The sequence below is a fragment of the Melospiza melodia genome, assembly GCF_035770615.1.
Source record: "Melospiza melodia melodia isolate bMelMel2 chromosome 17 unlocalized genomic scaffold, bMelMel2.pri SUPER_17_unloc_1, whole genome shotgun sequence".
NCBI classification, from domain to species: Eukaryota; Metazoa; Chordata; class Aves; order Passeriformes; family Passerellidae; genus Melospiza; species Melospiza melodia.
This window is the reverse complement of record NW_026948502.1, coordinates 1411985-1435526: the sequence shown is the minus strand read 5'-3', so window position 1 is coordinate 1435526 and position 23542 is coordinate 1411985. Positions and strand designations below refer to the sequence as shown.

Sequence of the window (23542 nt, the reverse complement as noted above, 5' to 3'; positions counted from 1 at the left end):
CAAAATATCTCAAATTCCCCCCGAACCCCAAAATCCCACCCAGAATCCCCAAATCCCACCCCTGGAACCCCCAAAATCCCACCCAGAATCCCCAAATTCCACCCCGGAACCCCAAAATCCCCCCAGAAACCCCAAACCTCCCCTGAACCCCAAAATGTCCCCGGGATTCCCCCAAATCCCACCCTGGAAACCCCAAAATCCAACCCAGGACCCCCAAAATCCCACCCTGGAACCCCAAATTATCCCTGGAACCCCAAATCCTCCCCTGGAACCCCCAAATCTTCACCTGGAAACCCCAAAATATCTCAAATTCCCCCCGAACCCCAAAATCCCACCCTGGAACCCCCAAACCTGCCTCGAACCCCAAAATCCACCCAGAATCCCCAAATCCCACCCTGGAAACCCCAAAATCCCACCCAGAATCCCCAAATTCCACCCTGGAAACCCCAAAATCCCACCCAGAAAACCCCAAATCCCACCCCGGAACCCCAAAATCCCCCCCAGAAACCCCCAAACCTCCCCTGAACCCCAAAATGTCCCCGGGATTCCCCCAAATCCCACCCTGGAAACCCCAAAATCCCCCCCAGAAACCCCAAACCTCCCCTGAACCCCAAAATGTCCCCGGGATTCCCCAAATCCCACCCTGGAAACCCAAATCCAACCCAGGACCCCCAAAATCCCACCCTGGAACCCCCAAATTATCCCACCCTGGAACCCCCAAATCCTCCCCTGGAACCCCAAAATCTTCACCTGGAAACCCCAAAATATCTCAAATTCCCCCCGAACCCCAAAATCCCACCCAGAATCCCCAAATCCCACCCCTGGACACCCCAAAATCCCACCCAGAAAACCCCAAATCCCACCCTGGAACCCAAAATCCCACCCAGAATCCCCAAATTCCACCCCGGAACCCCAAAATCCCCCCAGAAACCCCAAACCTCCCCTGAACCCCAAAATGTCCCCGGGATTCCCCCAAATCCCACCCTGGAAACCCCAAAATCCAACCCAGGACCCCCAAAATCCCACCCTGGAACCCCCAAATTATCCCCCCTGGAACCCCCAAATCTTCACCTGGAAACCCCAAAATATCTCAAATTCCCCCCGAACCCCAAAATCCCACCCTGGAACCCCCAAACCTGCCTCGAACCCCAAAATCCCACCCAGAATCCCAAATTCCACCCCGGAACCACCAAAATCCCACCCAGAATCCCCAAATTCCACCCCGGAACCCCAAAATCCACCCAGAACCTCAAACCTCCCCTGAACCCCAAAATGTCCCCGGGATTCCCCCAAATCCCACCCTGAAAACCCCAAAATCCAACCCAGGACCCCCAAAATCCCACCCTGGAACCCCCAAATTATCCCCCCTGGAACCCCCAAATCCTCCCCTGGAACCCCAAAATCTTCACCTGGAAACCCCAAAATATCTCAAATTCCCCCCGAACCCCAAAATCCCACCCAGAAAACCCAAATCCCACCCCTGGAACCCCCAAATCCTCCCCTGGAACCCCCAAATCTTCACCTGGAAACCCCACAATATCTCAAATTCCCCCCGAACTCCAAAATCCCCCCCAGAATCCCCAAATCCCACCCCTGGAACCCCAAAATCCCCCCCAGAATCCCCAAATTCCACCCCGGAACCCCAAAATCCCCCCCAGAATCCCAAACCTCCCCTGAACCCCAAAATGTCCCCGGGATTCCCCCAAATCCCACCCTGGAAACCCCAAAATCCAACCCAGGACCCCCAAAATCCCACCCTGGAACCCCCAAATTATCCCCCTGGAACCCCCAAATCTTCACCTGGAACCCCCAAATCTTCACCTGGAAACCCCAAAATATCTCAAATTCCCTCCAAACCCAAAATCCCACCCAGAATCCCAAAATCCCCAAAATCTCACCCAGAATCCCCAAAATCCCCCAAAATCTCACCCAGAATCCCCAAAATCCCACACTGGAACCCCCAAATTATCCCGGGAACCCCCAAATCCTCCCCTGGAACCCCAAAATCCAACCCAGGACCCCCAAAATCCCACCCTGGAACCCCCAAATTATCCCGGGAACCCCCAAATCCTCCCCTGGAACCCCCAAAATCCCACCCTGGAACCCGCAAATCCTCCCCTGGAACCCCAAAAATCCCACCCAGTATCCCCAAAATCCCACCCTGGAACCCCCAAATCCTCCCCTGGAACCCCCAAATCTTCACCTGGAAACCCCAAAATATCTCAAATTCCCCCGAACCCCAAAATCCCACCCTGGAACCCCCAAACCTGCCTCGAACCCCAAAATCCCACCCAGAATCCCCAAATCCCACCCCTGGAACCCCAAAATCCCACCCAGAAAACCCAAATCCCACCCTGGAAACCCCAAAATCCCACCAGAAACCCCAAACCTCCCCTGAACCCCAAAATGTCCCCGGGATTCCCCCAAATCCCACCCTGGAAACCCCAAAATCCAACCCAGGACCCCCAAAATCCCACCCTGGAACCCCCAAATTATCCCCCCTGGAACCCCAAATCCTCCCCTGGAACCCCCAAATCTTCACCTGGAAACCCCAAAATATCTCAAATTCCCCCCGAACCCCAAAATCCCACCCAGAATCCCAAATCCCACCCTGGAAACCCCAAAATCCCCCCCAGAAACCCCAAATCCCACCCTGGAACCCCAAAATCCCACCCAGAAACCCCAAACCTCCCCTGAACCCCAAAATGTCCCCGGGATTCCCCAAATCCCACCCTGGAAACCCCAAAATCCAACCAGGACCCCCAAAATCCTCCCCTGGAACCCCCAAATCCTCCCCTGGAACCCCCAAATCTTCACCTGGAAACCCCAAAATATCTCAAATTGCCCCCGAACCCCAAAATCCCACCCTGGAACCCCCAAACCTGCCTCGAACCCCAAAATCCCACCCAGAATCCCAAATTCCACCCCTGGAACCCCCAAAATCCCACCCAGAAAACCCCAAATCCCACCCCTGGAACCCCAAAATCCCACCCAGAATCCCCAAATCCCACCCCTGGAACCCCAAAATCCCCCCCAGAAACCCCAAATCGCACCCTGGAAACCCCAAAATCCCACCCAGAATCCCCAAACCTCCCCTGAACCCCAAAATGTCCCCGGATTCCCCAAATCCCACCCTGGAAACCCCAAAATCCAACCTAGGACCCCCAAAATCCCACCCTGGAACCCCCAAATTATCCCTGGAACCCCAAATCCTCCCCTGGAACCCCCAAATCTTCACCTGGAAACCCCAAAATATCTCAAATTCCCCCCGAACCCCAAAATCCCACCCTGGAACCCCCAAACCTGCCTCGAACCCCAAAATCCCACCCAGAATCCCCAAATCCCACCCCTGGAACCCCAAAATCCCACCCAGAAAACCCAAATCCCACCCTGGAACCCCAAAATCCCACCCAGAATCCCCAAATTCCACCCCGGAACCCCCAAAATCCCCCCCAGAATCCCCAAATTCCACCCCGGAAACCCCAAAATCCCCTCCAGAAACCCCAAACCTCCCCTGAACCCCAAAATCTCCCCGGGATTCCCCCAAATCCTCCCCTGGAAACCCCAAAATCCAACCCAGGTCCCCCAAAATCCCACCCTGGAACCCCAAATTATCCACCCTGGAACCCCAAATCCTCCCCTGGAACCCCCAAATCTTCACCTGGAAACCCCAAAATATCTCAAATTCCCCCCGAACCCCAAAATCCCACCCTGGAACCCCCAAACCTGCCTCGAACCCCAAAATCCAACCCAGGACCCCCAAAATCCCACCCTGGAACCCCCAAATCCTCCCTGGAACCCCCAAATCTTCACCTGGAAACCCAAATCTTCACCTGGAAACCCCAAAATATCTCAAATTCCCCCGAACCCCAAAATCCCACCCAGAATCCCCAAATCCCACCCTGGAAACCCCAAAGTCCCCCCCAGAAACCCCAAACCTCCCCTGAACCCCAAAATGTCCCCGGGATTCCCCCAAATCCCACCCTGGAAACCCCAAAATCCAACCCAGGACCCCCAAAATCCCACCCTGGAACCCCCAAATCCTCCCCTGGAACCCCCAAATCCTCCCCTGGAAACCCCAAATCTTCACCTGGAAACCCCAAAATATCTCAAATTCCCCCGAACCCCAAAATCCCACCCAGAATCCCCAAATCCCACCCTGGAAACCCCAAAATCCCCCCCAGAAACCCCAAACCTCCCCTGAACCCCAAAATGTCCCCGGGATTCCCCCAAATCCCACCCTGGAAACCCCAAAATCCAACCCAGGACCCCCAAAATCCCACCCTGGAACCCCCAAATTATCCCCCCTGGAACCCCCAAATCCTCCCCTGGAACCCCCAAATCTTCACCTGGAAACCCCAAAATATCTCAAATTCCCCCCGAACCCCAAAATCCCACCCAGAATCCCCAAATCCCACCCCTGGAACCCCAAAATCCCACCCAGAAAACCCCAAATCCCACCCCGGAACCCCAAAATCCCCCCAGAAACCCCAAACCTCCCCTGAACCCCAAAATCCCCCCAGAATCCCCAAATTCCACCCGGAACCCCAAAATCCCCCCCAGAAACCCCAAACCTCCCCTGAACCCCAAAATGTCCCCGGGATTCCCCCAAATCCCACCCTGGAAACCCCAAAATCCAACCCAGGACCCCCAAAATCCCACCCTGGAACCCCCAAATCCTCCCCTGGAACCCCCAAATCCTCCCCTGGAACCCCCAAATCTTCACCTGGAAACCCCAAAATATCTCAAATTCCCCCCGAACCCCAAAATCCCACCCTGGAATGCCCAAATTATCCCTGGAACCCCAGTCCTCCCCTGGACACCCCAAAATCCCACCCGGAACCCCCAAATCCCACCCTGGAAACCCCAAAATCCCACGCTGGAACCCCAAATCCGCACCTGGACACCCCAAAATCCCACCCAGAATCCTCAAACCTCCTCTGGAAACCCCAAAATCTCCCCCCCCCCCCCAGGACCCCCCAAATCTCCCCCAAGACCCCCAAAATTTCCCCCTAATTCCCCCAAATCTCTTCCAGAACCCTCCAAATCTTCCCCAGGACCCCCCAAATTGCTCCCAAATCCCCCCCAAATCTTCCCCAGGACCCCCCCAAATTCTCCTCAAATCCCCACAAAATCCCCTCAAATCCTCCCCCAAAATCCCCCTCAAACCCCTCAGGACCCCCCAAATCTCCCCCAAATTTCCCCCACAGGAGCCTAAAACTCTCCCCCCAAATCTCCCCCAAATTCTCCTCAAATCCCCCAAAATCCCCCTCAGTGCCCCCCAGGACCCCCCAAATCCCCCTCAGGACCCCCAAATCTCCCCCAGGACCCCGTCAAATCCCCCCTAAATCCTCCCCAGGACCCCCAAATCCCCCCCGCAAAATCCCCCTCAAACCCCTCAGGACCCCCAAACCTCCCCCAAATTTCCCCCAAATTCTCCTCAAATCCCCCCCAAATCTTCCCCAAATTCCCCAAAATCCCCCTCAATGCCCCCCAGGACCCCCCAAATCCCCCTCAGGACCCCCAAATCTCCCCCAAATCCCCACAAAATCCCCTCAAATCCTCCCCCAAAATCCCCCTCAAACCCCTCAGGACCCCCAAACCTCCCCCAAATTTCCCCCAAATTCTCCTCAAATCCCCCCCAAATCTTCCCCAAATTCCCCAAAATCCCCCTCAATGCCCCCCCAGGACCCCCCAAACCGCCCCCAGCCCCACCCTCATGGCGTCCAGGGCCCCCCTCAGCCGCTCCCGCTCGGCCGCGTCCGGGGTCAGCTTCACCAGCTCCTGCGCGGGGTCAAAGGTCAGCGTGGGCACAGGTGACCCCCAGGTGTGCCCAGGTGTGTCCCAGGTACCCCCAGCTGTGCCCCAGGTGTGACCCCAAATGTCTCCAGGTGTGCCCCAGGTGTGCCCCAGGTGTGTCCCCATGTCCCCAGGTGTGTCCCAGGTGTGCCCAGGTGTGCCCAGGTGTGTCCCAGGTGTGCCCAGGTGTGTCCCAGGTCCCCCCCAGGTACCCCCAGGTGTGCCCCAGGTGTGACCCCAAATGTCTCCAGGTGTGTCCCACGTGTGTCCCCATGTCCCCAGGTGTGTCCCCAGGTGTGTCCCCAGGTGTGTCCCCATGTCCCCAGGTGTGTCCCAGGTGTGCCCCAGGTACCCCCCAGGTGTGCCCAGGTGTGTCCCAGGTGTGACCCCAAATGTCTCCAGGTGTGTCCCAGGTGTGCCCAGGTGTGTCCCAGGTGTGTCCCCAGGTGTATCTCAGGTGTATCTCAGGTGTATCTCAGGTGTATCTCAGTGTGTCCCAGGTGTGTCCCCATGTCCCCAGGTGTCCCCAGGTGTGTCCCCAGGTGTGTCCCCATGTCCCCAGGTATGTCTCAGGTGTGTCCCAGGTGTGTCCCCATGTCCCCCAGGTGTATCTCAGGTGTATCTCAGGTGTCCCCATGTCCCCAGGTGTGTCCCCATGTCCCCAGGTGTCCCCAGGTGTATCTCAGGTGTGTCCCAGGTGTGTCCCTTCCCCCCAGGTGTCCCCAGGTGTGTCCCAGGTGTGTCCCCATGTCCCCATGTCCCCAGGTGTATCTCAGGTGTATCTCAGGTGTCCCCGGTCCCACCTGGAGCAGCAGCAGGTGATATTTCAGCACCCTCTGCATGGGCACCGCCAGCAGCTGCTGCCCCCAGGTGTGTCCCAGGTGTGTCCCCATGTCCCCAGGTGTATCTCAGGTGTCCCCATGTCCCCAGGTGTGTCCCAGGTGTGTCCCAGGTGTGTCCCCATGTCCCCAGGTGTGTCCCAGGTGTGTCCCCATGTCCCCAGGTGTATCTCAGGTGTATCTCAGGTGTGTCCCAGGTGTGTCCCCAGGTGTGTCCCCATGTCCCCAGGTGTGTCCCTCCCCCCCAGGTGTATCTCAGGTGTCCCCAGGTGTGTCCCCATGTCCCCAGGTGTATCTCAGGTGTATCTCAGGTGTATCTCAGGTGTCCCCATGTCCCCCAGGTGTATCTCAGGTGTATCTCAGGTGTCCCCGGTCCCACCTGGAGCAGCAGGTGATATTTCAGCACCCTCTGCATGGGCACCGCCAGCAGCTGCTGACCCCAGGTGTGTCCCCATGTCCCCAGGTGTGTCCCTCCCCCCAGGTGTGTCCCAGGTGTGTCCCCATGTCCCCAGGTGTGTCCCAGCTGTGTCCCAGGTGTATCTCAGCAGTCCCCAGGTGTGTCCCAGGTGTGTCCCCATGTCCCCAATGTCCCCAGGTGTGTCCCAGGTGTGTCCCAGGTGTGTCCCCATGTCCCCAATGTCCCCAGGTGTGTCCCAGGTGTGTCCCCAGGTGTGTCCCAGGTGTGTCCCCATGTCCCCCAGGTGTATCTCAGGTGTATCTCAGGTGTGTCCCCGGTCCCACCTGGAGCAGCAGCAGGTGATATTTCAGCACCCTCTGCATGGGCACCACCAGCAGCTGCTGACCCCAGGTGTGTCCCCATGTCCTCAGGTGTGTCCCCAATGTCCCCAGGTGTGTCCCCATGTCCCCAGGTGTGTCCCAGGTGTGTCCCCAGGTGTGTCCCAGGTGTGTTCCAGGTGTGTCCCCATGTCCCCAGGTGTGTCCCCATGTCCCCAGTTGTGTCCCAGGTGTGTCCCAGGTGTGCCCCCATGTCCCCAGGTGTGTCCCAGGTGTGTCCCCATGTCCCCAATGTCCCCAGGTGTCCCCAGGTGTGTCCCCATGTCCCCCAGGTGTGTCCCCATGTCCCCAGGTGTGTCCCAGGTGTCCCCGGTCCCACCTGGAGCAGCAGCAGGTGATATTTCAGCACCCTCTGCATGGGCACCACCAGCAGCTGCTGACCCCAGGTGTGTCCCCATGTCCCCAGGTGTGTCCCCATGTCCCCCAGGTGTATCTCAGGTGTATCTCAGGTGTGTCCCAGGTGTCCCCAGGTGTGTCCCAGCTGTGTCCCCATGTCCCCAGGTGTGTCCCAGGTGTGTCCCCATGTCCCCAGGTGTGTCCCCATGTCCCCAGGTGTGTCCCAGGTGTGTCCCCATGTCCCCAGGTGTGTCCCAGGTGTGTCCCCATGTCCCCAGGTGTCCCCAGGTGTGTCCCAGGTGTGTCTCAGGTGTCACCTGGAGCAGCAGGTGATATTTCAGCACCCTCTGCATGGGCACCATCAGGAGGTCGCGCAGGGAGAATCGCCCGTTGGTGGCGCGCTGCGAGCACTCCTGGGGACAGCGGGGACAGCGGGGACATGCGGGGACATTCGGGGACATTTGGGGACATTTGGGGTCACTTTGGGGACATTCGGGGTCAGTTTAGGGTTTTTTGGGGGCCGCTTTGGGGAAATTTTGGGTCGGTTTGGGGTCGTTTTGGGGACAATTTGGGGTCACTCAGCATCCGTTCGGGTCAGTCTGGGGTCACTCTGAGGACACTGGGGTCACTTGGGGGTCACTTGGGGGTCACTTTGGGGTCAGTTTCGGGTTTTTTGGGGGGGAATTTGGGGTCATTTGGGGAAATTTTGGGTCAGTTTGGGTCGGTTTGGGGTCGTTTTGGGGACATTCGGGGTCATTTTGGGGACAATTTGGGGCTGTTTGGGGACATTTGGGGTCACTTTGGGATCACTTTGAGGACACTGGGGTCACTCGGGGGTCACTTGGGGGGCACTTTGGGGTCAGTTTAGGGTTTTTTGGGGGGCGCTTTGGGGTCATTTGGGGAAATTTTGGGTCGGTTTGGGGTCGCTTTGGGGACATTCGGGGTCACTTTGGGGCAATTTGGGGTCAGTCTGGGGTCACTCTGAGGACACTGGGGTCACTTGGGGGTCACTTTGGGGACACTTGGGGTCACTTTGGGGTAATTTTGGGGATATTTGGGGTCATTTGGGGAAATTTTGGGTCAGTTTGGGTCGGTTTGGGGTCGGTTTGGGGACAATTTGGGGCTGTTTGGGGACATTTGGGGTCAGTCTGGGGTCACTTTGAGGACACTGGGGTCACTCGGGGGTCACTTTGGGGACATTCGGGGTCAGTTTAGGGTTTTTTGGGGGGGAATTTGGGGTCATTTGGGGAAATTTTGGGTCGGTTTGGGGTCGTTTTGGGGACATTCGGGGTCATTTTGGGGTCATTTGGGGTCAGTCTGGGGTCACTTTGAGGACACTGGGGTCACTTGGGGGTCACTTTGGGGACACTTGGGGTCACTTTGGGGTAATTTTGGGGATATTTGGGGTCATTTGGGGAAATTTTGGGTCGGTTTGGGTCGTTTTGGGGACATTCGGGGTCATTTTGGGGACAATTTGGGGCTGTTTGGGATCATTTGGGGTCAGTCTGGGGTCACTCTGAGGACACTGGGGTCGCTCGGGGGTCACTTTGGGGACGTTTGGGGTCAGTTTAGGGTTTTTTGGGGGGGCGCTTTGGGGTCATTTGGGGAAATTTTGGGTCAGTTTGGGTCGGTTTGGGGTCGTTTTGGGGACATTTGGGGTCACTTTGGGGACAATTTGGGGCTGTTTGGGGTCATTTGGGGTCAGTCTGGGGTCACTCTGAGGACACTGGGGTCACTCGGGGGTCACTTTGGGGACATTTGGGGTCACTTTGGGGTAATTTTGGGGATATTTGGGGTCATTTGGGGAAATTTTGGGTCAGTTTCGGTCGGTTTGGGGTCGTTTTGGGACATTTGGGGAAATTTTGGGGACATTTGGGGCTGTTTGGGGACAATTTGGGGTCAGTCTGGGGTCACTTTGAGGACACTGGGGTCACTCGGGGGTCACTTTGGGGACATTTGGGGTCAGTTTCGGGTTTTTTGGGGGGCGCTTTGGGGTCATTTGGGGAAATTTTGGGTCGGTTTGGGTCGTTTTGGGGTCGGTTTGGGGACAATTTGGGGACATTTGGGGCTGTTTGGGATCATTTGGGGTCAGTCTGGGGTCACTCTGAGGACACTGGGGTCGCTCGGGGGTCACTTTGGGGACATTTGGGGTCAGTTTCGGGTTTTTTGGGGTCGTTTGGGGGTCATTTAGGGTCACTTTAGGTTCAGTTCATGGTTTTTTGGGGGCGCTTTGGGGTCGCTTTTGGTCACTTTGGGGTCACTTTGGGGTCACTTTGGGGTCACTTTGGGGTCAATTTGGGTCAATTTGGGGTCACATTGGGGACATTTGGGGTAATTTGGGTCAGTTTAGGGTTTTTTGGGGTCATTTTGGGGTCACCTTGGGGTAGTTTGGGGTCATTTTGGGGACATTTGGGGTCAGTTTAGGGTTTTTTGGGGGCGCTTTGGGGTCACTTTTGGTCACTTTGGGGTCAGTTTCGGGTCACTTTGGGGGACATTTGGGGACACTTTGGGGCAGTTTGGGGTCATTTGGAACCAGTTTGGGGTCAGCGGGGACTTTGGGGTAATTTAGGGTCAGTTTGGGGCTGTTTGGATTCATTTAGGGCAATTTGGGGTCACTTTGGGGCCATCAGGGACATCGGCGCCACTTTGGGGCCATTTGGGGATTTTTTGGGTTTTTTTTTTTTTTTGAGGCCTACCTTGATCTTCGTGGGGAGTTTCGGAGAAGATTTTGGGGGGGTTTGAGGGATTTTTTTGATTTTTGGGGTTTTTTGGGGGCTCACCTGGAGCTTCATGCGCAGGTCGGTGCAGGTGGAGAGCTGGTCCAGGCGCCGCGCGGCCGCTTCCACCTGGCTGCAGTAGCGGCCGTAGAGCAGGAACCTGGGTGGAAACCCAAAATCAACGAAAATCAACCCAAAATCCGACAAAATTCACAAAAATTCCAACAAAATTCCCGCCAAAATTAAAAAAAATTCACCCAAAATCCAACAAAATCCACCCAAAATCCACCCAAAATCCACCTGGCTGCAGTAGCGGCCGTAGAGCAGGAACCTGGGGTGGAAACCCAAAATCAACGAAAATTCACCCAAAATCTGACAAAATTCACAAAAAATTCCAACAAAATTCCCGCCAAAATTAAAAAAAATTCACCCAAAATCCAACAAAATTCAACCAAAATCCACCCAAAATCCACCTGGCTGCAGTAGCGGCCGTAGAGCAGGAACCTGGGGCGGAAACCCAAAATCAACGAAAATCAACCCAAAATCTGACAAAATTCACACAAAAAAAATTCCAACAAAATTCACACAAAAATTTAAAAAAATTCATCCAAAATCCAACAAAATTCAACCAAAATCCACCCAAAATCCACCTGGCTGCAGTAGCGGCCGTAGAGCAGGAACCTGGGGTGGAAACCCAAAATCAACAAAAATCAACCCAAAATCTGACAAAATTCACAAAAATTCCAACAAAATCCGACGAAATTTCCACAAAAATTTAAAAAAATTCATCCAAAATCCAACAAAATCCACCCAAAATCCACCCAAAATCCACCTGGCTGCAGTAGCGGCCGTAGAGCAGGAACCTGGGGTGGAAACCCAAAATCAACGAAAATTCACCCAAAATCCGACAAAATTCACAAAAATTCCAACAAAATTCCTGCCAAAATTAAAAAAATTCACCCGAAATCCAACAAAATTCAACCAAAATCCACCCAAAATCCACCCAAAATCCACCTGGCTGCAGTAGCGGCCGTAGAGCAGGAACCTGGGGCGGAAACCCAAAATCAACGAAAATCAACCCAAAATCTGACAAAATTCACAAAAATTCCAACAAAATTCCTGCCAAAATTAAAAAAAAATCATCCAAAATCTGCCCAAAATCCACCCAAAATCCACCCAAAATCCACCCGGCTGCAGTAGCGGCCGTAGAGCAGGAACCTGGGTGGAAACCCAAAATCAACAAAAATCAACCCAAAATCTGACAAAATTCACAAAAATTCCAACAAAATTCCCGCCAAAATTAAAAAAAATTCACCCAAAATCCAACAAAATCCACCCAAAATCCACCCAAAATCCACCTGGCTGCAGTAGCGGCCGTAGAGCAGGAACCTGGGGTGGAAACCCAAAATCAACAAAAATTCACCCAAAATCTGACAAAGTTCACAAAAATTCCAACAAAATCCAACAAAATTCACACAAAATTAAAAAAAAATTTCATCCAAAATTCAACAAAATTCAACCAAAATCCACCCGGCTGCAGTAGCGGCCGTAGAGCAGGAACCTGGGGTGGAAACCCAAAATCAACGAAAATTAACCCAAAATCAACGAAAATTCACCCAAAATCTGACAAAATTCACAAAAATTCCAACAAAATTCCCGCCAAAATTAAAAAAAATTCATCCAAAATCCAACAAAATTCAACCAAAATCCACCCAAAATCCACCTGGCTGCAGTAGCAGCCGTAGAGCAGGAACCTGGGGTGGAAACCCAAAATCAACGAAAATTCACCCAAAATCTGACAAAATTCACACAAAAAAAATTCCAACAAAATTCACACAAAAATTTAAAAAAATTCATCCAAAATCCAACAAAATTCAACCAAAATCCACCCAAAATCCACCTGGCTGCAGTAGCGGCCGTAGAGCAGGAACCTGGCGTGGAAACCCAAAATCAACAAAAATTCACCCAAAATCTGACAAAATTCACAAAAATTCCAACAAAATTTCCCGTCAAAATTTTAAAAAATACAATGGAAATCTGCCCAAAATCCAACAAAATTCACACAAAAAATTTTTAAAAATTCACACCAAAATCCGACGAAATTCACCCAAAATCCGATAAAACTCACCCAAAATCCGATAAAACTCACCCAAAATCCGATAAAATTCACACAAAATCCAACAAAATTCACCCTGAATCCCCTCAGGACCCCCCAAAATCCCCCCAAGACCCCCTCGGGACCCCCCAAAATTCCCTCAGGACCCCCCAAATTCCCCCAGGACCCCCCAAAGTATCCTCAGAACCCCCCGGGTCCTCTCCAAAAGCCTCCCAAGACCCCCGAAATCCCCCTCAGGACCCCCCAAAAACCCCCCAAATCCCCCTGAATCCCCTCAGGACCCCCCAAAATTCACTCAGGACCCCCCAAATCCCCTCAGGACCCCCCAAACCCCCCAAATCCCCTCGGACCCCCCCAAACCCCCCAATTCCGCCCCCAAAATCCCCCAAAATCCCCCTAAATCCCCTCAGGACCCCCCAAAATCCCCCCAAGACCCCCTCAGGACCCCCCAAAATCCCCCAGGACCCCCCAAAAACCCCCCAAGACCCCCTCGGGACTCCCCCAAACCCCCCAATTCCACCCCCAAAATCCCCCCAAATCCCCCTAAATCCCCTCAGGACCCCCCAAAATCCCCCCAAGACCCCCTCAGGACCCCCCAAATTCCCCCAGGACCCCCCTAAATCCCCTCAGGACCCCCCAAAATCCCCCCAAGACCCTCTCGGGACCCCCCAAAATCCCCTCAGGACCCCCCAAAATCCCCCCAAGACCCCCTCGGGACTCCCCCAAACCCCCCAATTCCACCCCCAAAATCCCCCCAAATCCCCCTAAATCCTCTCAGGACCCCCCAAAATCCCCCCAAGACCCCCTCAGGACCCCCCAAATTCCCCCAGGACCCCCCCAAATCCCCTCAGGACCCCCCCAAAATCCCCCAAGACCTTCTCGGGACCCCCCCAAAATTCACTCAGGACCCCCCAAAATCCCCCCAAGACCCTCCCGGGACCCCCCAAAATCCCCTCCGGACCCCCCCAAACACCCTCAGGACCCCCAAATTCCCCCAGGACCCCCCAAAGTATCCTCAGAACCCCCCGGGATTCCCCCTAAATCCCCTCAGGACCCCCCAAAATCCCCCCAAGACCCCCTCGGGACCCCCCAAAATTCACTCAGGACCCCCCAAATTCCCCCAGGACCCCCCAAAATTCACTCACGATCCCTCAAATCGCCCTAAATCCCCTCAGGACCCCCCAAAATCCCCCCAAGACCCCTTCGGGACCCCCCAAAATTCACTCAGGACCCCTCAAATGCCCCCAAATCCCCTCAGGACCCCCCAAAATCCCCCCAAGACCTCCTCGGGACACCCCAAAATCCCCTCCGGACCCCCCAAATTCCCCCAGGACCCCCCAAAATTCACTCACGACCCCCCAAATCCCCCCAAATCCCCCTCAGGACCCCCCAAAATCCCCCCAAGACCTCCTCGGGACCCCCCAAAATTCACTCAGGACCCCCCAAATTCCCCTAGGACCCCCCAAAATCCCCCCAAGACCCCCTCGGGACCCCCCAAAATTCACTCAGGACCCCTCAAACACCCCAAACCCCCCAATTCCACCCCCAAAATCCCCCAAAATCCCCTCAGGACCCCCCAAAATCCCCCCAAGACCTCCTGGGGACACCCCAAAATTCCCTCCGGCCCCCCCCCAAATACCCGCTCAGGACCCCCCAAAATCCCCCCAAGACCCCTTCGGGACCCCCCGAAATTCCCTCAGGACCCCCAAAATTCCCCCAGGACCCCCCAAAATCCCCCCAAGACCCCCTCGGGACCCCCCAACCCCCCCAGCACCCCCCAAAGCCCCCAATTCCACCCCCAAAATATCCCAAAATCCCCCTAAATCCCCTCAGGACCCCCCAAAATCCCCCCAAGACCCCTTCGGGACCCCCCAAAATTCCCCCAGGACCCCACAAAATTCACTCACGACCCCCCAAATCCCCCCAAATCCCCCTCAGGACCCCCCAAAATCCCCCCAAGACCCCTTCGGGACCCCCCAAAATTCACTCAGGACCCCCCAAATTCCCTCAGGACCCCCCAAAATCCCCCCAAGACCCCCTCGGGACCCCCCAAAATTCACTCAGGACCCCTCAAACCCCCCAAACCCCCAATTCCGCCCCCAAAATCCCCCTGAATCCCCCAAAATCCCCTCAGGACCCCCCAAAATCCCCCCAAGACCCTCTCGGGACCCCCCAAACCCCCCAATTCCGCCCCCAAAATTCCCCCAAAATCCCCCGAAATCCCCTCAGGACCCCCCAAAATCCCCCCAAGACCCCCTCGGGACCCCCCAAAATTCACTCAGGACCCCTCAAACACCCCAAATCCCCCAATTCCACCCCTAAAATCCCCCTGAATCCCCCTAAATCCCCTCAGGACCTCCCAAATCCCCCCCAAATCCCCCCAGGACCCCCCAAAATTCACTCAGGACCCCCCAAAATCCCCCCAAGACCCCCTCGGGACCCCCCAAAATTCACTCAGGACCCCCCAAAATCCCCCCAAGACCCCCTCGGGACCCCCCAACCCCCCCCCAGCACCCCCCAAACCCCCCAATTCCACCCCCAAAATCCCCCCAAATCCCCCTAAATCCCCTCAAGACCCACCAAAATCCCCCCAAGACCTCCTCGGGACCCCCCAAAATTCACTCAGGACCCCCCAAATTCCCTCAGGACCCCCCAAAATCCCCCCAAGACCCCCTCGGGACCCCCCAAAATTCACTCAGGACCCCTCAAACCCCCCAAACCCCCAATTCCGCCCCCAAAATCCCCCTGAATCCCCCAAAATCCCCTCAGGACCCCCCAAAATCCCCCCAAGACCCTCTCGGGACCCCCCAAACCCCCCAATTCCGCCCCCAAAATTCCCCCAAAATCCCCCGAAATCCCCTCAGGACCCCCCAAAATCCCCCAAGACCCCCTCGGGACCCCCCAAAATTCACTCAGGACCCCTCAAACACCCCAAATCCCCCAATTCCACCCCTAAAATCCCCCTGAATCCCCCTAAATCCCCTCAGGACCTCCCAAATCCCCCCCAAATCCCCCCAGGACCCCCCAAAATTCACTCAGGACCCCCCAAAATCCCCCCAAGACCCCCTCGGGACCCCCCCAAAATTCACTCAGGACCCCCCAAAATCCCCCAAGACCCCCTCGGGACCCCCCAACCCCCCCCCAGCACCCCCCAAACCCCCCAATTCCACCCCCAAAATCTCCCAAAATCCCCCTAAATCCCCTCAGGATCCTCCAAAATCCCCCCAAGACCTCCTCGGGACCCCCCAAAATCCCCTCCGGACCCCCCAAACACCCTCAGGACCCCCCAAATCCCCCCAAGACCCCTTCGGGACCCCCCAAAATTCCCTCAGGACCCCCCAAATCCCCCTCAGGACCCCCCAAAATCCCCCCAAGACCCCTTCGGGACACCCCAAAATCCCCTCCGGACCCCCCCCAAACACCCTCAGGACCCCCCAAATCCCCCCAAGACCCCTTCGGGACCCCCCAAAATTCCCTCAGGACCCCCCAAAATCCCCTCAGGACCCCCCAAAATTCACTCACGACCCCCCAAATGCCCCCAAATCCCCTCAGGACCCCCCAAAATCCCCCCAAGACCCCTTCGGGACACCCCAAAATCCCCTCCGGACCCCCCCCCCCCAAACACCCTCAGGACCCCCCAAATCCCCCAAGACCCCTTCGGGACCCCCCCAAAATTCACTCAGGACCCCCCAAATTCCCCCAGGACCCCCCAAAATTCACTCACGGCCCCCAAAAATCCCCCCAAGACCCTCTCGGGACCCCCCAAAATTCACTCGGGACCCCCCAAATTCCCTCAGGACCCCCCAAAATTCACTCAGGACCCCCCAAATCCCCCAAACCCCCCAATTCCGCCCCCAAAATCCCCCCAAATCCCCTCAGGACCCCCCAAAATCCCCCCAAAATCCCCTCAGGACCCCCCAAAATCCCCTCAGGACCCCCCAAAATTCCCCCAGGACCCCCCAAATCCCCCCAGGCCCCCCCGTACCTCTCCTTGTACTGCAGGAACAGGGGGGGCAGCGCCCGCCCCCCCCCCCCGGGCCCCCCCAGCGCCCCCCGGAGCTCCCCCAGGAAACGGCGATGGAGCCCCAGCAGCTCCTGGGGGGGAACTGGGGTTACTGGGAGCACTGGGAATGGGCACTGGGAGCGAACTGGGGTTACTGGGAGCACTGGGAGCGAACTGGGAGAGCCCCAGCAGCTCCTGGGAGGGAACTGGGGTTACTGGGAGCACTGGGAACACTGGGAGAGCCCCAGCAGCTCCTGGGAGGGAACTGGGGTTACTGGGAGCACTGGGAGCGAACTGGGAGAGCCCCAGCAGCGACTGGGAGGGAACTGGGGTTACTGGGAGCACTGGGAGCACTGGGAATGGGCACTGGGAGCACTGGGAGCGAACTGGGGTTACTGGGAGCACTGGGAGCCAACTGGGAATGGGCACTGGGAGCACTGGGAGCACTGGGAGAGCCCCAGCAGCTCCTGGGGGGGAACTGGGGTTACTGGGAGCACTGGGAGCACTGGGAATGGGCACTGGGAGCACTGGGAGAGCCCCAGCAGCTCCTGGGGGGGAACTGGGGTTACTGGGAGCACTGGGAGCGAACTGGGAGAGCCCCAGCAGCTCCTGGGGGGGGAACTGGGGTTACTGGGAGCACTGGGAGCACTGGGAATGGGCACTGGGAGGGAACTGGGGTTACTGGGAGCACTGGGAGCACTGGGAATGGGCACTGGGAGGGAACTGGGAGCACTGGGAATGGGCACTGGGACGGAACTGGGGTTACTGGGAGCACTGGGAGCGAACTGGGAATGGGCACTGGGAGCGAACTGGGAGAGCCCCAGCAGCTTCTGGGAGGGAACTGGGGTTACTGGGAGCACTGGGAGCGAACTGGGGTTACTGGGAGCACTGGGAGCACTGGGAGAGCCCCAGCAGCTTCTGGGAGAGGGAACTGGGGTTACTGGGAGCACTGGAGCGAACTGGGAGAGCCCCAGCAGCTCCTGGGGGAGGGAACTGGGGTTACTGGGAGCACTGGGAGCACTGGGAATGGGGACTGGGAGCGAACTGGGGTTACTGGGAGCAAACTGGGAGCGAACTGGGAGAGCCCCAGCAGCTCCTGGGGGGGAACTGGGGTTACTGGGAGCACTGGGAGCACTGGGAGAGCCCCAGCAGCTCCTGGGGGGGAACTGGGGTTACTGGGAGCAAACTGGGAGCGAACTGGGGTTACTGGGAGCACTGGGAGCGAACTGGGAGAGCCCCAGCAGCTCCTGGGAGGGAACTGGGGTTACTGGGAGCACTGGGAGCACTGGGAATGGGCACTGGGAGGGAACTGGGGTTACTGGGAGCACTGGGAGCACTGGGAATGGGCACTGGGAGCACTGGGAGCGAACTGGGGTTACTGGGAGCACTGGGAGCGAATTGGGGTTACTGGGAGCACTGGGAGCACTGGGAGCCAACTGGGAATGGGCACTGGGAGCACTGGGAGAGCCCCAGCAGCTCCTGGGGGAGGGAACTGGGGTTACTGGGAGCACTGGGAGCACTGGGAATGGGCACTGGGAGCACTGGGAGCGCTGGGAATGGGCACTGGGAGGGAACTGGGGTTACTGGGAGCACTGGGAGCCAACTGGGAATGGGCACTGGGAGCACTGGGAGCGCTGGGAATGGACACTGGGAGGGAACTGGGGTTACTGGGAGCACTGGGAGCGAACTGGGGTTACTGGGAGCACTGGGAGCACTGGGAGCCAACTGGGAATGGGCACTGGGAGCACTGGGAGCACTGGGAGAGCCCCAGCAGCTCCTGGGGGAGGGAACTGGGGGTTACAAACTGGGAGCAAACTGGGAGGGACTGGGAGCACTGGGAGCGAACTGGGGTTACTGGGAGCACTGGGAGCACTGGGAATGGGGACTGGGAGCGAACTGGGTTACTGGGAGCACTGGGAGTGCTGGGAGAGCCCCAGCAGCTCCTGGGAGGGAACGGACTGGGGTTACTGGGAGCGAACTGGGAGCACTGGGAATGGGCACTGGGAGTGCCCCAGCAGCTCCTCTGAACGAACTGGGCCTACTGGGAGCACTGGGACTGGACTGGGAGGGGACTGGGAGAGCTGGAAGGGGCCACTGGTGTCACTGGTGTCACTGGTGTCACTGGTGTCATTGGTGTCACCGGTCAGTGTCGCCGTGTCCCCATGTCCCCATTGTCACTGTCACCTCCCCATCACTGGTGTCACTGGTGTCACTGGTGTCATTGGTCATTGTCCCCCTGTCCCCGTGTCCCCGTCACTGTCACCTCCACATTGATGAAGACGCTCTCCATGTCCCCTGTCCCCGTGTCCCCCTGTCCCCGTGTCCTGGTGTCAGCTGTCCCCGTGTCCCCACTGTCACCTCCACGTTGATGAAGACGCTCTCCATGTCCCCGTCCCATTGTCACTGTCACCTCCATGTCACTGGTGTCACTGGTGTCACTGGTCAGTGTCCCCCTGTCCCCGTGTCCCCATTGTCACCTCCACGTTGATGAAGACGCTCTCCATGTCCCCCTGTCCCCATGTCCTGGTGTCCCCATGTCCCCCTGTCCCCGTGTCCCTGTCACTGTCACCTCCATGTTGATGAAGACGCTCTCCATGTCCCCGTGTCCCCCTGTCCCCCTGTCCCCCTGTCCCCGTGTCCCCCTGTCCCCGTGTCCCTGTCACTGTCACCTCCACGTTGATGAAGATGCTCTCCATGTCCCCCTGTCCCCCTGTCCTGGTGTCCCCGTGTCCCCGTGTCCCCCTGTCCCCGTGTCCCCGTCACTGTCACCTCCACGTTGATGAAGACGCTCTCCATGTCCCCGTCCCATTGTCACTGTCACCTCCATGTCACTGGTGTCACTGGTGTCACTGGTGTCACTGGTCATTGTCCCCCTGTCCCGTGTCCCCCGTCACTGTCACCTCCACGTTGATGAAGACGCTCTCCATGTCCTGGGGGCTCAGGAAGTGCCGCAGCGGCCGCAGGAAATGCTGGGGACAGCAGGGGACACCGAGGGACATCAGGGGACATTGGGGGACAGCAGGGGACAGCAGGGGACATCGGGGGACATAGGGGGACATCAGGGGACATCAGGGGACAGCAGGGGACATTGGGGGACATCAGGGGACATTGGGGGACATTGGGGGACATTGGGGGACAGCAGGGGACATTGGGGGACACCGTGCCTTACTGGGACAACTGGGAGGCCACCTCTGTCCCCAGAGTCCCCAATGTCCCCAACATCCCCAATGTCCCCAATCCCCCCAGTGTCCCCAATGTCCCCAATCCCCCTCAATGTCCCAAACACCCCCAGTGTCCCCAGTGTCCCCAGTGCCCCCAATGTCCCCAAGGTGTCCCCCAATGTCCCCCAATGTCCCCAATCCCCAGTGTCCCCAGTGTCCCCAGTGTCCCCAATGCCCTCAATGTCCCCAACACCCCCAATGTCGCCAATCCACCCAGTGTCCCCAATGTCCCCAGTGTCCCCAACATCTCCAATGTCCCCAATATCCCCAACATCCCCAGTGTCCCCCAATGTCCCCCCAGTGTCCCCAGTGTCCCCAATGTCCCCAATCTCCCTCAATGTCCCCAACACCCCCAGTGTCCCCATTGTCCCCAGTGTCCCCAGTGTCCCCACTGTCCCCAAGGTGTCCCCAATGTCCCCAGTGTCCCCAGTGTCCCCCGTGTCCCACCTGGCAGATGGACTCCAGGATCTCCGTGTCCCCAGTGTCCCCAATGTCCCCAATGTCCCCCAGTGTCCCCAACGCCCTCAATGTCCCCAACACCCCCATTGTCCCCAATGTCCCCAATGTCCCCAGTGTCCCCAGTAACCCCAATGTCCCCAATGTCCCCAATGTCCCACCTGGCAGATGGACTCCAGGGTCTCCGTGTCCCCAATGTCCCCAATGTCCTCAATGTCCCAAATCCCCCCAGTGTCCCCAATGTCCCCAATGTCCCCAATGTCCCCAATGCCCCCAGTGTCCCCAATGTCCCCAAGGTGTCCCCAGTGTCCCCAATGTCCCACCTGGCAGATGGACTCCAGCGTCTCCGTGTATCTCTCCTCCGTCTGCCGCAGCTCCTGGAGGCAGCAGAGCCGCCGGTCCACGGCGCCTTTCTGTGGGGACATTGGGGACACAGGGGGACAGTGGGGACAATCAATCAATCTCAATCAATCAATCAATCAATCAACCTCCGAAAGACACTCGGGACCACCTCCAAAAACCACCTGGGAGTCCCAAAAAACACCTGGAAGCGCCCAAAATACTCTATTTTTGGGGCTCCCATCTATTTTTGGGGCTCCCAGTTCTATTTTTGGGCGTTCCCAGTTCTGTTTTTGGGGCTCTCATCTGTTTTTGAGGTGTCCCGGGTATTTTTTGGGGCTCCCATCTATTTTTGGGGCTCCCAGTTCTATTTTTGGGCGTTCCCAGTTCTGTTTTTGGGGCTCTCATCTGCTTTTGGGGTGTCCCGGGTATTTTTGGGGCTCCCATCTGTTTTGGGGGTATTTTTTGGGGGTTCCCCTCTGTTTTTGGGGCCCCACCCACCGCGGCCGGGGGCGGCTCCACCCTCATCAGGTCCCTCGTAGACGTCGTCGCCGTCGTCGCCTTCGGCCTCCACGCAGTCGTAGAGGTCATCGTCCTCCTCGGCCGTGTCACTGCGGGGACATCGGGGACATTGGGGACACTGGGGACACTGGGGGGATTGGGGGCATTGGGGACACTGGGGACACTGGGGACACTGGGGGCATTGGGGACATTGGGGACACTGGGGGCATTGGGGACACTGGGGACATTGGGGACACTGGGGACATTGGGGACACTGGGGACACTGGGGACACTGGGGACATCGGGGGGGACAGTGGGGACATTTGGGACATTGGGGACATTGGGGACATTGGCGACATTGGGGGATTGGGGACACTGGGGACACCTTGGGGACATTGAGGACATTGGGGTCATTGGGGACACTGGGGACACTGGGGGATATTGGGGACATTGGGGACATTGGGGACACTGGGGACATTGGGGACACTGGGGACAGTGGGGGGACATCGGGGACATTGGGGACAGTGGGGACACTGGGGGACATTGGGGACATTGGGGACATTGGGGGGATTGGGGACATCGGGGACATTGGGGACATTGGGGACAATGGGGGGATTGGGGACGTTGGGGATGTTGGGGACATTGGGGACACTGGGGACATGTACATGGACAACCCAGTACACCCCAGTACACCCCAGCCCATCCCAGCCCATCCCAGTACACGCCGGTGTCCCCAGTCCATCCCAGTCCATCCCAGTCCATCCCAGTACACCCCAGTACACCCCCAGTGCATCCCAGTACACCCCAGTACACCCCAGTGCATCCCAGTACACCCCAGTACATCCCAATACACCCCAGCCCATCCCAGTACACCCCAGTACACCCCAGTACACCCCAGTCCATCCCAGTCCATCCCAGTACATCCCAGTCCATCCCAGTACACCCCAGTACACCCCAGTACACCCCAGTCCATCCCAGTCCATCCCAGTCCATCCCAGTACATCCCAGTCCATCCCAGTACACCCCAGTACACCCCAGTACACCCCCAGTCCATCCCAGCCCATCCCAGTACATCCCAGTACACCCCAGTACATCCCAGTAAATCCCAGCCCATCCCAGTACATCCCAGTACACCCCAGTACACCCCAGTACATCCCAGTACACCCCAGCCCATCCCAGTACACCCCAGTCCATCCCAGTACACCCCAGTACACCCCAGTGCATCCAGTCCATCCCAGTACAACCCAGTACACCCCAGTACACCCCAGTACACCCCAGCCCATCCCAGTACATCCCAGTACACCCCAGTACACCCCAGTGCATCCCAGTCCATCCCAGTACAACCCAGTACACCCCAGTACACCCCAGTACATCCCAGTCCATCCCAGTACACCCCAGTACACCCCAGTACATCCCAGTACACCCCAGTACACCCCAGTACACCCCGGTGTCCCCGGTGTCCCCAGTACACCCAGTACACCCCAGTACACCCCAGTCCATCCCAGTACATCCCAGCCCACCCCAGTACATCCCAGCCCACCCCAGTACATCCCAGCCCACCCCAGTACATCCCAGTACACCCCAGTACACCCCAGTACATCCCAATAAATCCCAGCCCATCCCAGTTCATCCCAGTACACCCCAGTGTCCCCGGTGTCCCCAGTACATCCCAGCACACCCCAGTACACCCCAGTACACCCCAGTCCATCCCAGTCCATCCCAGTACACCCCAGTACATCCCAGTCCATCCCAGTACACCCCAGTCCATCCCAGTACATCCCAGTACATCCCAGTACACCCCAGTACACCCCAGTACATCCCAATAAATCCCAGCCCATCCCAGTACATCCCAGTACACCCCAGTACACCCCAGCCCATCCCAGCCCATCCCAGTCCATCCCAGTACACCCCAGTACACCGCAGTGTCCCCAGTCCATCCCAGTACACCCCAGTCCATCCCAGTACATCCCAGCCCATCCCAGTACACCCCAGTCCATCCAAGTACACCCCAGTACACCCCGGTGTCCCCAGTCCATCCCAGTCCATCCCAGTCCATCCCAGTCCATCCCAGTCCATCCCAGTACACCCCAGTACATCCCAGTAAATCCCAGCCCATCCCAGTACATCCCAGTACACCCCAGTACATCCCAGTACATCCCAGTCCATCCCAGTACACCCCAGTACACCCCAGTACATCCCAGTACACCCCAGTACAGCCCAGTCCATCCCAGTACACCCCAGTCCATCCCAGTACACCCCAGTACACCCCAGTACATCCCAGTAAATCCCAGCCCATCCCAGTACATCCCAGTACACCCCAGTACACCCCAGTCCATCCCAGCCCATCCCAGTACATCCCAGTACACCCCAGTGCATCCCAGCCCATCCCAGTCCATCCCAGTCCATCCCAGTACACCCCA

The 23542-nt window shown here is 57.6% G+C and overlaps 1 protein-coding gene across 1 annotated transcript in view; it reads right to left on the bottom strand.

The window, feature by feature from the left end:
* The window catches only part of LOC134433002 (proto-oncogene vav-like), a gene marked incomplete at its 3' end in the record, with an annotated part of 57298 nt that overhangs the window by 21671 nt on the left and 12085 nt on the right, over positions 1-23542 (bottom strand). Inside the window, 8 exon segments of the mRNA XM_063181879.1 lie at positions 5716-5784; positions 8087-8182; positions 10550-10646; positions 16588-16697; positions 19506-19574; positions 20606-20695; positions 21123-21155; positions 21157-21232. Of these exon segments, the coding sequence (XP_063037949.1) occupies positions 5716-5784; positions 8087-8182; positions 10550-10646; positions 16588-16697; positions 19506-19574; positions 20606-20695; positions 21123-21155; positions 21157-21232 (640 nt within the window).